This window comes from Pogona vitticeps, chromosome 14, assembly GCF_051106095.1.
Source record: "Pogona vitticeps strain Pit_001003342236 chromosome 14, PviZW2.1, whole genome shotgun sequence".
In the NCBI taxonomy this organism is placed as follows: domain Eukaryota; kingdom Metazoa; phylum Chordata; class Lepidosauria; order Squamata; family Agamidae; genus Pogona; species Pogona vitticeps.
The window spans coordinates 4,677,978-4,692,469 of NC_135796.1; the positions used below are offsets into that span (position 1 = coordinate 4,677,978).

The 14,492-nt window shown below is 42.5% G+C and overlaps 1 protein-coding gene across 1 annotated transcript in view; it reads right to left on the reverse strand.

Moving 5' to 3' along the window:
- CCDC60 (coiled-coil domain containing 60) overlaps positions 1 to 14,492 on the reverse strand; it is a 66,257-nt gene that overhangs the window by 17,935 nt on the left and 33,830 nt on the right. Inside the window, exon 4 of the mRNA XM_020811622.3 lies at positions 593 to 781. Within this exon, the coding sequence (XP_020667281.3) occupies positions 593 to 781 (189 nt within the window). The remainder of the gene's footprint in view (positions 1 to 592; positions 782 to 14,492) is intronic.

A 14,492-nucleotide genomic window follows, 5' to 3' on the forward strand; every position in this document is an offset into this window, starting at 1 on the left:
TATAGAGGAAGAGATGGTAGCTTATTTGGTGACCAACAATCATAGAAACAAAGAGTGAGCAAGTAGGTACATTCATGAAAACTTAGCCCACTGTCAAAACAACACTATCAACCCACAGCAGGTAGGCATAAACTGAGGAACTCCATGACTTGCAGGACTGTTTGGGGTTTTTTTTGGGGGGGGGGGTTGTACCATGCCATGAAGATCCTTTGCTACCATGGACATTCCACCCTGGTGGAAATTCTTCAATGGCGCCAACTCTTCCTTTTTTGCTTTAACTCAGAACAGAGCTTATGTCGGGAAACAGAAGTGGGCAGCTGTGTTTTGGGAGCCTGGGAAACTGCTTGTCTGGTTCGTATTTGCAGGTGCTGTGCTGTAACTGCTGTTATGTGGCAGCCCAGGTCTAGCCCCTCTGCCCCTCAAAAAAAAAAAAAAAAAAGACCAAATGGGCCAGGCATTTGTGGGAGGTGGAAAAAGTTTTGCCCCCGAATGATGGAACTGTCTTGATGATCTTGGCCAAACTCTTATTCCAACCTCTAGAAAGCGACAGTACCAGCTATGAAACCTCTCAGGAGATCAGACCAACACATACTCAGTGAGTTCTTCATCGGATGTGTCTTCATCAGAGGACGATGATGGATATATTGGGGGTTGAAACTCAGTTTTCCATCTCTCTTCTTCTTTTTGCTGCTCCAGCTCAAGCGCATTCTTCCTCTCCATGGTTTCTTTGCGAAGAGTGTGGAAATATCCCCGGCCTATCTTCACAGAGTGGATCAACTGCCTGTGAGGAGAAGTGACGGAAGACCAAACACTAAAGGTAAGTAGAATGATAAGAGTGAAATCGAACAGTGGAGGGATGCTGTGTTTCCCTTCCAGAACAAGCCTCACCCTTTGATTTCTATCAAGCAGAAAGGCATGCATGGCCAAAAATCTAACCAGAATGGAAACAGCGGTATCTCCTTCCTTCTGAAAGTAGCTGCTAATCCCTTACAAGCTGCTTCCAGAAAACGTGGACTCTGGGAGTGGCCTAGGACTGTGCAAATACATGCAGAGAATGTGCAAAAGCCTCTCGACCAAAATGTGTGATCCTCTGGAGCTAGCACAGATGTGGGCCCTGGTATATATTTTATTGATTAATTATGCTTATATAGAGAGATGGGGGTATTCGTATATGAATATCCCCGTGCAACTGGAGTTAACGAGGCTCTGGCCCCTGGGGCCGGACCGTCCACTCACATATCCGCCAGCGGCAGCAGTCCCTCTTCCTTCCAATCGCTCCGGAGCACCACTCGGCACCCTTGCAGGGAGTTTCGACCTCCCTCCCTCTGCCAGGAGTGGCTAGATGACCAAGAAGAGAATGGCCCTCGGGAGTGATTGGAAGGATGATTTATGCAGGGCTGCTAGCAGTGGCAGACCTGTGAATGAACGGTTCGGATGTATCGATAAAAATTCAAATAGGTGGAAATAAAGCAGTACTGCAAAAAAAGTTGCTGGGACATTTGCCCCAGTAAATAAACCACATGACCATGGATCAGCACCACCGAGGCATGGAAAATACAGAAGAACTAGAGAACATTTCCCTCATGTGACCAGGGCCTAAGTCTAAAAATGTCAATCCTGAATCTTCTGACAAATCAGCTACGGCTCATTTAAGCACTAACAGCTCCATCAATGAATGCAACCTGAAATCCTGGCTTGTCTATAGACTATTCCAGTTGGTAGAGCAATATTCTAGTCTGCTGCTGTGGGATGCTTCCATTCAAGCCTGAATGTTTTTCTATACCTAGAACTATCCATGGTCCTGAAATATGAAGATACTTAAAGAGTAAGCATATGTACCTGGTTACCAAGGCCAAGAATACCTATACTGTACTATGGTACGCTTGACTGCTAGATATGCATGTTCAAAGCAGGTGGCAAAGAAAGCTGAAAACAAAAAATAGCCCATTGGTTCATTCAAAAAGGGGTGTTGGAGGAGAGCTTTGTGTATGTCATGTATTGCCAGAAGGACAAATAAGTGGTGCTAGATCGAATTAAGTCTGAACTTATTCAAACAACAAAAATGCCTAAACTGAGGCTATCATATTTTTGGCACACTGTAAGAAAACAAAACTTACTAGGAAAGGTAATAATGCTGGGGAAAATGGAAGGTCCCAGGAAAAGAGGGAGACTGAACATGAGAAGGATTATCCAGGAGTTGAGTCATGGCAACTGGACGTCTTTCTTATTAGGTTGAAATGTTTCACTACTCATCCAAGTAGCTTCTTCAGTCTGAGGAGAGTTGGTAGGAGACCCCTTATAGATCCTCCATATTGGTTTCACTTCCCCCTGGTCTGAATAGGCTCCTTAGATGGACAAAGGATGGGGGGGGAGTGAGTGAAAATCCCACTTCTGCAGTCCTTCTCCACCCATTGTAATGGGTCGTTAACAGTTGTTAGCAGTGGTCTTTTTGGTGGGTGTGGTCCTGATTCTTCTGGGGATGGATGAAAGGGCAGCATGATAAACAAGAGACAGATTGTGTCTAAGGCCTCCGCCCCTGCTGAGTGAGGGATTTTCTATATACACCTGCATGGCCTCCCTGACCCCTCTCTCAAATCAACTATCTTCTGATTCCAAGGAAGGACAGCTCTTTGAAATAGTTCAGACTTAATTCGATCTACTGCCTGCTTATTTGTCCTTCTGGCAATACATAATATACTCTAAAAAAGCCACTTGGATGAGTATCGAAACCTTTCAGCCTAGTAAGAAAGAAGTCCAGTTGCCACGACTCAACTTCCAGATAACCTCACCTGGACGACTGGGACTCTTCACAGATGAGAAGGATTGATTCAGCAAAGGAATCCATGCCTTTGTACGATCAGAGCAGGGCCTTTTGGAGGTCTCTGATTATAAGGACCATGCATGGAACAATCACAAGTAGCCTTGAATTCTTGCTCTGCTCTCTCCTTTTACCTTCTGACGACTCTGCCGGGAAGAGGCTAGAGAGGGTGCTGACCAGGCTTGCTGGATGTCTCCATTTCCTGACTGGAAGCCTGCTCTAATCCAGAATCTAGGAAAGTGATTATCTTGAACTAAGGCTCATCTCTGAATGCAGAGCACTCAATGCCCAGACATATTCTTCCCTTGCTCTCCGTGGAGGGTGGTGGCAAGTACACAGCTGAAGAGGAATGTGAGCCCAGCTCTCGCAGGACAAAGCACACAACTCCATCTGCTCCCTGAACAGATTTTTCAACAGACGGCAGGAAAAAGGCCACATTTTGCAACCCACAGAGTAATAGGCTATTACAACGATGACCTGCTTGCTGTAATCACAACAAAATGCTTTCATTTCATTTTTCCCCTTTTATTGTGAAAAGGGGAAAGAGAAGCCAGTTTGAGGCTTGCTCAACAAGAAAAAAGAGGGATGGACACTATAATGGCAGTGGCTAAGACAGCAGCTTAATACTTTCCTCCAACACCCAACCCTAAGGAGTTGAAACATCTGAGCAGGAAAATTAGTGAAACAGCACTCAAGTTCCATTTGCAATATAAGCCAGGGATCAAGCTGTTGCAAAGATTGGCAATTAGAGTGCTACTTTGGGTTTAAATTCCATGGGCATAAAAGAGGATTTACTGGAGACTTTGAAGGTCCAGAGCTGGGAAAGGGACAGTTTGAAAAGTAATTTGACAATCCAAGGGTGGAAAGAGCTGAGCAGATCAAACACAGGCAACAAGTCTGGTCAGATTCTTCTATTCAGCCACTAGCAACAAAAGTGGGAGATTTCTTCAAGAATGCCTTGAATACCCCAATAAAACAATCCATTTTATAACAGGCATTTTACAAAGCAACAATGAGCTTGAAAGCTGCAGAAATCGACACTATTTCCCTTCAAGGTCATGACCAGTGGAAAAGAAAGAAATTAAGTTAAATGTAAACACAACAAATTCTTGCACACCATCTCTACTTGAATGCTTCTAGTCATGCTGGCAACAGAAATATAACTTGCAATTCTAGATACCATCTCTCTTTATTTACTGTTTCCACATGCATTTTACCCAGAATCCCAACATCCCCCATTTCAAAGAAGATCTCAAAATTTTGGTTAAACACGTATTTCGGATTTCTAGGATCTCTGAAATCAGAGAGAACCAATTGCCACAGTGACATGGATGACCTTCCAAGAAGGATGACTCCTACATGATGCCAAAGGCAGATGATTTATTTACAGTCCATGTGTAAAACTAGTCTCTACTTCATCCCATTCAGAAAAACACATCCATCTTCCAAATATAGAACTCCAGCTTCTTCCAGAAAACATTTTAACATCCCTGAAGGTTAGGCACTTTACAAATGGCACTGAGTATGGAGTGCTAAGGAAGTAAAGAGTGAATCCCCTTTTTGCCTCTCTGGCTTGTACCGAATGAGAGCTTATAAGGAAATGAGCTACAAATAACAGAGTTATAAGCAACATGTCTCTTTTCTCGATAACAGGGGTCGAATACTTACTGTACATTTCAAAAATTTATGTTAATAAGTACCCTGTTTCCCCAAAAATATGACCTAACCTGAAAATAAGCCCTAGTATGATTTTTAGGATGCTCATAATATACCGTATTTTTCCATGTATAAGATGCCCCCATGTATGAGACACCCCCACTTTTCTAATCCAAAAGTAAGAATCTAAGCGGGGCTTAGCAAGTGTAGGGGGAAAGGGATAAAAGTGCTGCAGGATCACTTTGATCCCTGCTTTCCCCTCCACTTGTTTTTTGTTCTCTCCTAAGCTTACATCCATGTATAAGACGACCCTCAATTTTTATTCTAAAGATTTTAGATAAAAGTACAGTATAGTCTTATACACGAAAAATACGGTAAGCCCTATCCCAAAAATAAGATCTAGTTAAAATGAAACCCCTCCCTCCACCATTCTGCAGCAAGCAGAAGATGACATGACTGTATTTGAATAAATGTAGATAGTTGTACATGAAAAAAAAAAAAACACCCCCTGAAAATAAGCCCTAATGAGTTTTCTAGAGCAAAAAATAATATAAGACCCTGTCTTATTTTCAGGGAAACACGGTAGGTATGAAGCTACTTTATTGGTATAACAAGTAAGGGCTTCTAGTTACTTTTTAAGATTGGATTGACTTGGGGATTACCAAACAGGCTCTAACTTTTCTCTCTCAAAAACTATTATGTAACGAAAAAGGAATGAGCAGCATCATAAGTAATGTGAACAGGTTTTCATTCAACTCTGAAATGAGTCGTGGCAACAAGTTATTTTTAAAACACATTAACAAGTAACCCTAATCAATTACTTTACAAAAGTAACTTCCCCCCAGCTCTGATCTAATGTACACTGTTTTTAGAGGCCCTAGTCTGAAGGCAAGCAACTGTAAACCTCAGTTTCACCCCACCCTCTATTGTTATAAAAGGTTTGTCTTTCCAAGAAGACAAAGCAATTTCCTCCCATCTTCTGCCTTCTGGATATGTTGGCTTAAAATTCTCAGAACCCCCTCATCAGCATACCTGCTGACTTGAGATGATGGAAGTTCCAGATCAACCTACCTTGGAAGGGTCCCAATAGCAGCGGCTGTGGGAACAATGGGACGGCTGGTCTCAGAGGTACGCCAAGCAAGGACTCAAACTAGAAGCTTCACTCTCTTATGCGTGCAATCACCTCATCCAGCTATTTGAAAACATGGCCTTGCTTAAGCAAGTGCCTAAGCCAATCTCCAAAAGCCCATGCCAATGCAAACATCTTTGTCTAGGCTGGGTAGATGGCTACAGGAAGCCTGCTAAGCACGAGGAACCAAAGACACGCACAGCGTTCCATGCCTTACATTCTGACAGATCCTTCTATCTTTCTCTTCTATCCCAACCCTAGATCTAAATCCAATTGTTAGATCAACTCAATCAATGGTAAGGCATTGGTAAGGCAATGGTTATGTAACTTCCACTGATTCAGTGGATCTTTTCTATTTGAGTCTAACCACTGAATTTGGACCAGAGAATCTCCAGGCCCAGGCAAGGGAAACAGACAAGAAGTCTAACTGTTTTCACGCAAGAGGCAAAGGCAAATATTTCTCTATTTAAAACCCAAATTTCAAAGTGTTGCATTTATGAAACGACTTAATAAAATTAGCCCTTGCTGCCAACTTGATGAGAAGGTAAGAGTCATTCATTAAAATGCAAATGCATTTGAGATGAACTTTGGAATATATTTATTACGGTAATTGAGCTCCAGCTGACTGCAAGTCACAACACAGATTTTTTTCCGCCACCTTCCTGACAAAGGGCATGTAATTCTTGTAAATCAGTATCTCTGCCAGTGGGAAAATTAAGAGAGCCTTTAGAGTAATAATAATTTTCAGCGGAATACTCCAGCTGCTTTATAAGATTAAATTACATAATATACCGAGGTCAATCTTGTGCTGTACCATATAAAAATGACCTAACACCAAACACAGTATACAGCTAGTTGACTGCCGACACACTTTCAGGGCTTAATATAACAGCTTATGTGTTCAATTATTCTAAACCCTTTTACATACCCTGAGTTATTTGTTAATTGCAAGGCAAAATGGCAAAGTAATTAGAGTCAGCTTTTTATCATAAATATTAACAAGGCCTCAGACATGTCCCCAGAGGGGGGGAAATGCACACCTCTAATCTTGCAATACCCCATATCCTTACTAGGCTGCTAGGCTCACTGAACACAGTAGGACTTAATTTTCAGCAAGCACGCACAGGTTCGCACTCCATGAGAACCCAAGAAGAGAGAGCCATTAGCCATTCATCTAATGTTGGAATAGCAATGAGACATATTAGCAGATGAGGGCCTGGAAAAGTTAGTTTTTTGGGCCACAACTCCCAGACCCCTCCAGCCATCATGGCTGCCAACGTGGCTCTGAACCAACGTGGCTCAACAACAGAACTTAAGTACTTCTATGGTTGGCAGGGAGTTTACACTTCAGATCAATGAGACCAATCCACCACAGTCTTTTACTGAGAGGAGGAGACCCCAACTCCTCTGCCAGCTACTGGTTCCAAAGTAGTAATTTTTTGTTTGGCTTGCCCCCATTTTTTGAGTTGCCTTACGGAATGCCGATTTGCTCTACTGCACAATATCTATTGCTGCATTCTCATCTGTATCAACAAGAAACACAAAACAAAACACAAGCAAAAAAAAAAAGACACATTGTGGCACTTTAAAGACTAGCTGCTATATTTTAAAGTAAGCTTTTGTGAATAGCAGTTAGTCTTTAAAAGGGCCACAACGTCTTCTGTTGTTGTTTTGTTTCTTTTCGAAATGCTCGCACAGACTAACCCTGTAGAACTCCAAAAACTATATCTACTGTACATCCATGCTGTAAGACTACAGTTGAATAAACAAAAGCTTCCATATAGTTTGAGAAGGGAAGGTCATCTGCCTTGAAATGTATTTTTGAGATTCTGTGAAGAAAGGGTGGGCTAAAGTTGCCTTCCACACGCACTCACAAGGATCATGGGAGTTGTAGTCCAATATGTGGAAGACATGTTCTTGTCTCCTGCTCTAGAGACTGTGCAGCTACTTTTAACACTAAAACCGTTCTCATTCCGATCTCTAAAGAGTGGCTTTGCCTTAACATACCAATATCTTTAGTGTGGTGTTGCATCACAAATCAACTAAGGCATGTACCCATTGTAAATGATTCAGGTTAGGAGGGAAAAAAATTTGATGAATCCTCTTTGGGTGGCAAAGTTCAAGGAGAAAAAAAATGTGGGTGTCAGGCAGAGGTCAACTTCAGCAGGGTACTTGCAGCGATGTTTACACGGATGACAAAATCCAATAAGCAATAAAGCTTCTCTAGATATGAAATTGCACTGACTTTGACCACAGGATAAATTGCGACTCAAGTACATAATCTAGAAAGGCAGGACCATGTTGACAGCTACCTAAAATAGCAGCTGCCTTTCAGGACCGAAGGAGGGATGGGGGGCTGTTTCATCCACCCCGAGATGCTGTTCCCTGACTGTTTGTATCTTCTGTCTAATTAATGCGAGCTGTCATTCACGGAGAAACAAAGTTTTTCTCCTTCTCTGTTGGAACAGAATTTTGCAAAACCCCAGCCGTGACCACACAAGAAACATGCCAATTAGAGCACTGCCTGCCAAACGGGGGTGTGGGTGGGTGGGGAAAGTGGCTACAAAGCACCTGTTTCCAAGCAACTGGCATTACGAAGCATTAGCTACAGAGGAAAGTAGTGCCGGCAGATAATGGTCACATCCCAATCGGCAGCATAATTTCTTTTTCTTTCTTTCTTCCTTCCTTCCCCACGCTCTCTAGTCCCACGTCCTACCAGGATCATGACAATACAGAAAGCCTGCTCCACTGGGTTTCTTTGCCACAGGGAGGGAGGGAGGGAAAAAACTGAGCAATCAACAGGAGAATGGTAGAGAAACATCGGCTTGATATAGCCAAGACTGCAAAGCATTAGACTGAAAACAGAATGCACTTTCCCCAACAGACGTCTTAGACAAGGATGACGCACGCTTTATAGAGTTCCAGTTCAAATTGCCTACATGGCAGAGCAGTCGGAAATGCACACACTCCGCAATGAATAGAATCACAGAATTCTAGAATAATGAAGTTGGAAGAGGCCTGTAAGGCTGTCAAGTCCAACCTCCAGCTCAGGGCAGGAATCCAAATCAAAGCCGATCTCTGACAGATGGTTGTCTAATTTTCTCTTGAGTGCCTCCAGCGTTGAAGTGCTCACCACCTCCTGAGGTCATTAGATTCACCGTTGAATCGCTCTAACAGGAAGTTTTCCTTGATATTCAACCGTAATACGGCTTCTTGTAACTTTGAGTCCGTTATTACGTGTCCTGCACTCTGGGATAATTGTCATACAGAGGAAAGACAGGATCTATTCTCAGTCTTTCAATTATTTGAAGAGTTCTGCTATATCTTCCCTCAGCCTTCTTTTCTGAAGGCTAAAGATGGATGGTTCTTTTCATCTTTCCTTATAAGGCTTGGTTTCCAGTCCTCTGATGTTCCCTCATGCCCTGCTCTAAAACTTGTTCCAGTTCATCAGCATTGTTATTAAAGTACAGTGTCCAGAACTGTACACATAACTCAATGTGAGGCCTAACCCATGTCGAACAGAGGAAAATGAGTACTTAATGGGATTTGGAGACTATACAGTAGTACCTCAGTTTACGAATTTAATGCATTCTCCGGGATGTTACGTATTGCGAAAAATTCGTAAACCGATACAGTGGGGTCTTGACTTGAGAACTTAATCCGTATTGGAAGGCGGTTCTCAAGTCAAAAAGTTCTCAGGTCAAATCTGCATTTCCCATAGGAATGCATTGAAAACCATTTGATCCGTATCTGCTCTTTTCCGTCCATAGAAACTAATGGGAAGCTACTATTCTGCCTTCGACCACTAGAGGGGGATATTTTGTTTCTTTTTTTCTTAGGTCAAGAAAGGTTCAGGGAAGGCAGGGAAAATACAGTCCAGGCAGTACCAGGCAGTCTGAAGACTCCCAATCCACTCTCTAAATGCTGGGAGGAGTGAGGAAGCAGACAGGCACCCTTTTCACTGGCCAACGGTTAACTGAAAGTTCAAATTTTGCACTTTCCCTGCCTCCCACGTGGGTTTTTTTCAGTTCTTAACTCAAATCTAAGTATGTAAGTCAAGTCAATATTTTCCTATGAGAGTGGTTCTTAAGTCAAAATGTTCTTAACTCGAGCCGTTCTTAAGTCAAGACCCCACTATACACGGTTTGCCTGAGGAATTGGGGGGGGCACTATAAACCTCCAGGCACAATGCATCCTTCATATTGCGGAAAAATATTGTGAACCGAGGCATTATTTTCAATGGATTTCCATTCATAAACCGAAAATTACATTAACCAAGGCATTTGTGCACCGAGGTACGACTGTAATTCTATTAATGCAGCCTAAAATAGAATTTGCCTTTTTTGCAGCAATGTCACACTGTTCATTCATATACAGCTTGTGAGTTATATCCATTCCAAGATCCTTGTCACTCACAGTATTAGTGAGCGAAGTGTCATCGTAACTGTATGTTTGTTTCTTCTCTCCCTAGGTGTAGAACTTTGCACTTATTCCTCTTAAATTTCATTCTGTTGCTTTCAACCCAGTGTTCAAATCTATCCAGATCATTTTGATTGTTGTTTCTGTCTTCTAAGGTCTATCCCACCCAATTTTGTGTCATCTGCAAATCTGATATTTCCCTGCACTTCCTCATCCAGGTCATTAATAAAAATGTTGACGAGCATCAGGCTCAGGATTGAGCCTTGTGGTACCCCATTTGTTACCTCCTCCCAGTTTAAGAAGCAGCTGCTGATAGGTGCTCTCCGAGTATAATTCTACAACTAACTGTGTCTATAGCTGATAGTTGTTCTATCCAGCCTGCGCCTAGTTGGCTTGCTAACTAGAATGAGAGGAGCTAGCCTGCGTGGCCTTGGGCAAGCTGCACAGTCCCAGGACACCCCCAGAAGAAAGGAATGGTAAACCACTTCTGAGTCTTCTGTAACCCTGAAAAGGGTCACTATAAGTTAGAATTGACTTGATGATGCATGATTATTAATGAGATCAGATCAATCTGGCTGGATTTGTTCTTGACCAATCCATGTTGGCTTCTAGTTATTACTATTATTGTTTTCAAGGTGCTTGCAGAGTGACCAGTTTTATCATCTGCTCCAGAATTTTCCCTAGGATTTGTGTCAGGCTGACTGGTCTGTAAAATTGATAACAATCCATCAAAGACACAAGACCACAGCCTGTGTTCTGTGGCTGATATTTTGTGTTTTGGTGGCACCATGTTGTCTTAACCATGACAGCACGCAACTGTTACAGAAAAATGATCCTACCCCCAAAGCACATGTTGCCTCCAGTTGCTTTGTAGACAATGGACTTAAAATTGTCCTGTGCTTGGCTATCAGGGCAAAAGGACACATATAAGTAATGATATAAATTTCTGTCTCTCAGATGTGCATTATGCACCTTCTTGAACAGAGCAGACACTACAAATACAATACATAAAGCCCTCTTCCAGAAAGTGGGTTCCTAGTGCTACTAGTAACTCTGTCTTTTTCCTCCTAAATGACTTCTCTGTGACAAGAAAAAAGTCAGAAGAAATACTAGGAACATACAGGAACACGCAAATTGAAGACACTGATACCTATTGGTTGTTGTGGGTTTTTCGGGCTCTTTGGCCGTGTTCTGAAGGTTGTTCTTCCTAATGTTTCACCAGTCTCTCTGGCCGGCATCTTCAGAGGACAGGAGTCAGAACTGTCTTAGAAAGAACAACCTTCAGAACACGGCCAAAGAGCCCGAAAAACCCACAACAACCATCAGATCCCAGCTGTGAAAGCCTTCAGTAATACACTGATATCTATAGGCTTAGAGGCAGATCTTGAAAAACACAGATAACATAAAAAGCTGCTGCTTTCATGCCATAAAAGCAGCAGCATCGATGCAGATTAAAAATTTAAAAAACACTCCAATAACATTGAAAAGATAGGACTTTGGGGAACAAAATGGGCCTTCAACTGGCCTAGATAGAAGACCACACCGTTCAGTTCCAAGTGGGGAGAGCATGTGTGCCACAGAAGGAAGAGCCCGTGGTCCAAGTATCACAAGGTGGGGACCTCAGGAGAAATCCTCCAGAGATTATGTCAGGCAAGATCACAGAGTCAAAAACAGCCCTTCGGGACGGAGGGGTACAAAATAATACTCCCTGAACGTGTGCCAACCAGCTTGTTTTCCTCACCAAACAGCTGCAGGCTCTCCCATTATCCCAAAGGGAAAGACAGCACAGGTCTCACACAGGCCTGTGTCTCAATACTTCTTTCCACAGAAATTAAGCACTGATCCCTCCCTGTTTTGACACATTCCAAGAATGCAGTCCCTGTTCACTCCCTTAATTCTTTACAGAAACTTGTGGTGGATGGTAGTAAACTTTATTCTGTGTTTAATTGCACCAGCTCGTTCATTGTGGGCATTGGGCTCCCTGCAAACGGTGCAAAAAGACACACTGGCTATCATTTCTCCTGTACTGGGAGGTTGCTCTGTCGCTTTTATTGGAGGTGCTAATCCATCTTTGAAGGATATGATTTCTTGAAGATATGAACAGTGTCAACAGGGAATAACATGTGCAGGTAAAGGCAGGATCCACATCATTATCCTTGCCAAACTATGGAACACATGCAACAGACGTAGACCAATTACTCTCAGCTTAATCAACCTCACAAGTCTTCCAAGATAATTAAGGGAAAAGAATGCAATCAGTCCTGAGTTCTTTTGAACAGGCAAATCTGGCTCATGGAGACGTCTCTTTCAGCCCAAAGATCTGGTGATCTTTGGAATTCCGCAAGGGATTCCCTTCTTGGTTTTGCTTCCTGGAGAAGGGAGAAGAGAAGCAAAGCCAGCCATTCTCAGCCACAGTATGCAAGGGGCAGCAGAGAGAAATTCATTCCCCCTCCCTTTTTCCCATACAGGAACCCTTTGGCTTAGACATGAGTCACCTGGACCACTGAAGGCTGTGGGTGAAGCATCTGTTTCTCCCATTCATCCAAAGTCCTGCCTTGCATGACATGTGTGATGGAGGGGGGAAGATGGGTTGCAAAGTTCTGGAAGGCCGACTCAATTCTGATTTTGTTGTTTGTGTCTATTTCTATAGGATCAAATGCCTGCTTCATTGAACTTGACAACAAAGGCCCGGCTTACCTCCATTTGCCAGTGGTCTACGTGGCATATTCAAAGTCATTCAGTGTACAGAATGTGGGTAGCAAAACAGGACTAAAGGATATTCGAGGGTGTCTTCTCACTCTAAAATTCTAGACAGCTGGTCAGATTATCTTATTTTGCTACTCAAGTGTTATAATCATAGTTTTATTGTGCAATCATAGACCCATTCAAAGATAAAATAGATAAAATAAATACATAATATAAAATTTTGCTGTAGAGTTTTGCGAGTTCTTATAGCTGAAAATAAAAACTTAGCCACCACCTGTGTAATTATTTGATTCTCTCCAGACAACAGAAACTTCAAATAGCTTGTGGGAGGTAGACCAGATACCAAGATACCGAATACGTTCAATCCTGTATAGACTACATTCTAAAATGATGTGTGCCAAGGTCTCAATAATTTCTTTCCCACAGGGACAAATCCTTTCACCCTATGGGGTGTTATTAAAATGCCCTTTTAAAAGAGCTGAGGGAAAGCAATTAAACCCAGCCCTTGGAAAGAAAAGCAGTATCTTGGCACTGTAATTTGGTATAAGTAGTTAGCTGGCTTGTGGAAGTTAAAATTTAGGTCAAAACAAAGTGATGAACAAGTCTTTTCTGCAGAAGCTAGAGAGTATTGAAGGTCTTTATCTTTAATACGTTGAATAAGTATTGGTTTAATGCTACCATGAGGCTCAGTGGGAAATTCATTGAGAAGCCTAAGAGATGTAGTTTTTCTGTAGATCCCTTATGCCATGAGCTGGCAAAGACCTCTTTCTGCAAATAATATACGTAGCCGCAGTCTACTCAAGTGAAGTGCGACATATGGTGGCTTCTCCAGCATTTCAGGCCCATTAAGGGGGTCTCTTCCATAACCTGCTGCTACCTGACCCTTTTAGCTGTTAATGCTGAGAATTGAACCAAAGACCACCTTCATGCAAAGCATGCGCTTCAAGGCCTCTTCCCCAAGCTAGACACCAGATGGCGAAGCATGCCAATTATCTTATTGTTCTTTTTTTCCTCTTGAGCCATTCACCCCAACTGTTTCAGCTTGTTGTGAACCTTCACTTTAAAATGCTGCATGCAGTTGTTTTTCCGTTTTCAGCGTCAGTGTGATAGTGGGAAAGACAATGGTTCTGGGAAAGTGTCTAATGATGTCATCATAGAACAAGAGTGTGCCAGAAGGTTAGCAAAAAGTTGGTCTCTCAGTTTGTGCCGCAGGAAGGTCAGCCCAGGGCAAGGCTTGGCCCCAGTCCAGATAGCCAAACTGCTTCCTTTTCTTTAGTATGATTTGGATCCCATTTCTAGCTTTCTATTTTAGAATTTTTCCTCTTGTAGAAATAAAGTTTTTAAAGATAATTCCTACTGCTTTAGATTCCACCATTCTTCTGGTTGAACAGTCATTGATCATGTTACAATTTTGTTTACATCTATGAGAAGAACAGATCTTCCCTTTGCACACCTGTAAATTTTAATTTTAAAAAAGTGTGTGTGCACGCGAGCACCCCCCCCACACACAAACTCCTAGCTTTTATTCACTGCCAGCACAATGCCTGGAGCCCTGTCCAAGTTATGTAATTAGAAAGGCCAACTACTGTTTCTCTAGCCTTCTGGAAGCCAAAGGAGGCATCATTATGTAGCTGTGAAGTTCCTCATTATGAAGACCAGGAGCTGAGGTCCAGACTAAGCTTCCTATCTTCTAAGAACACCAATATCAGTAGTTCAGCAGTGGCTTGGAACAGGCCATTGACCCATCTCTTAACATAAGTTATC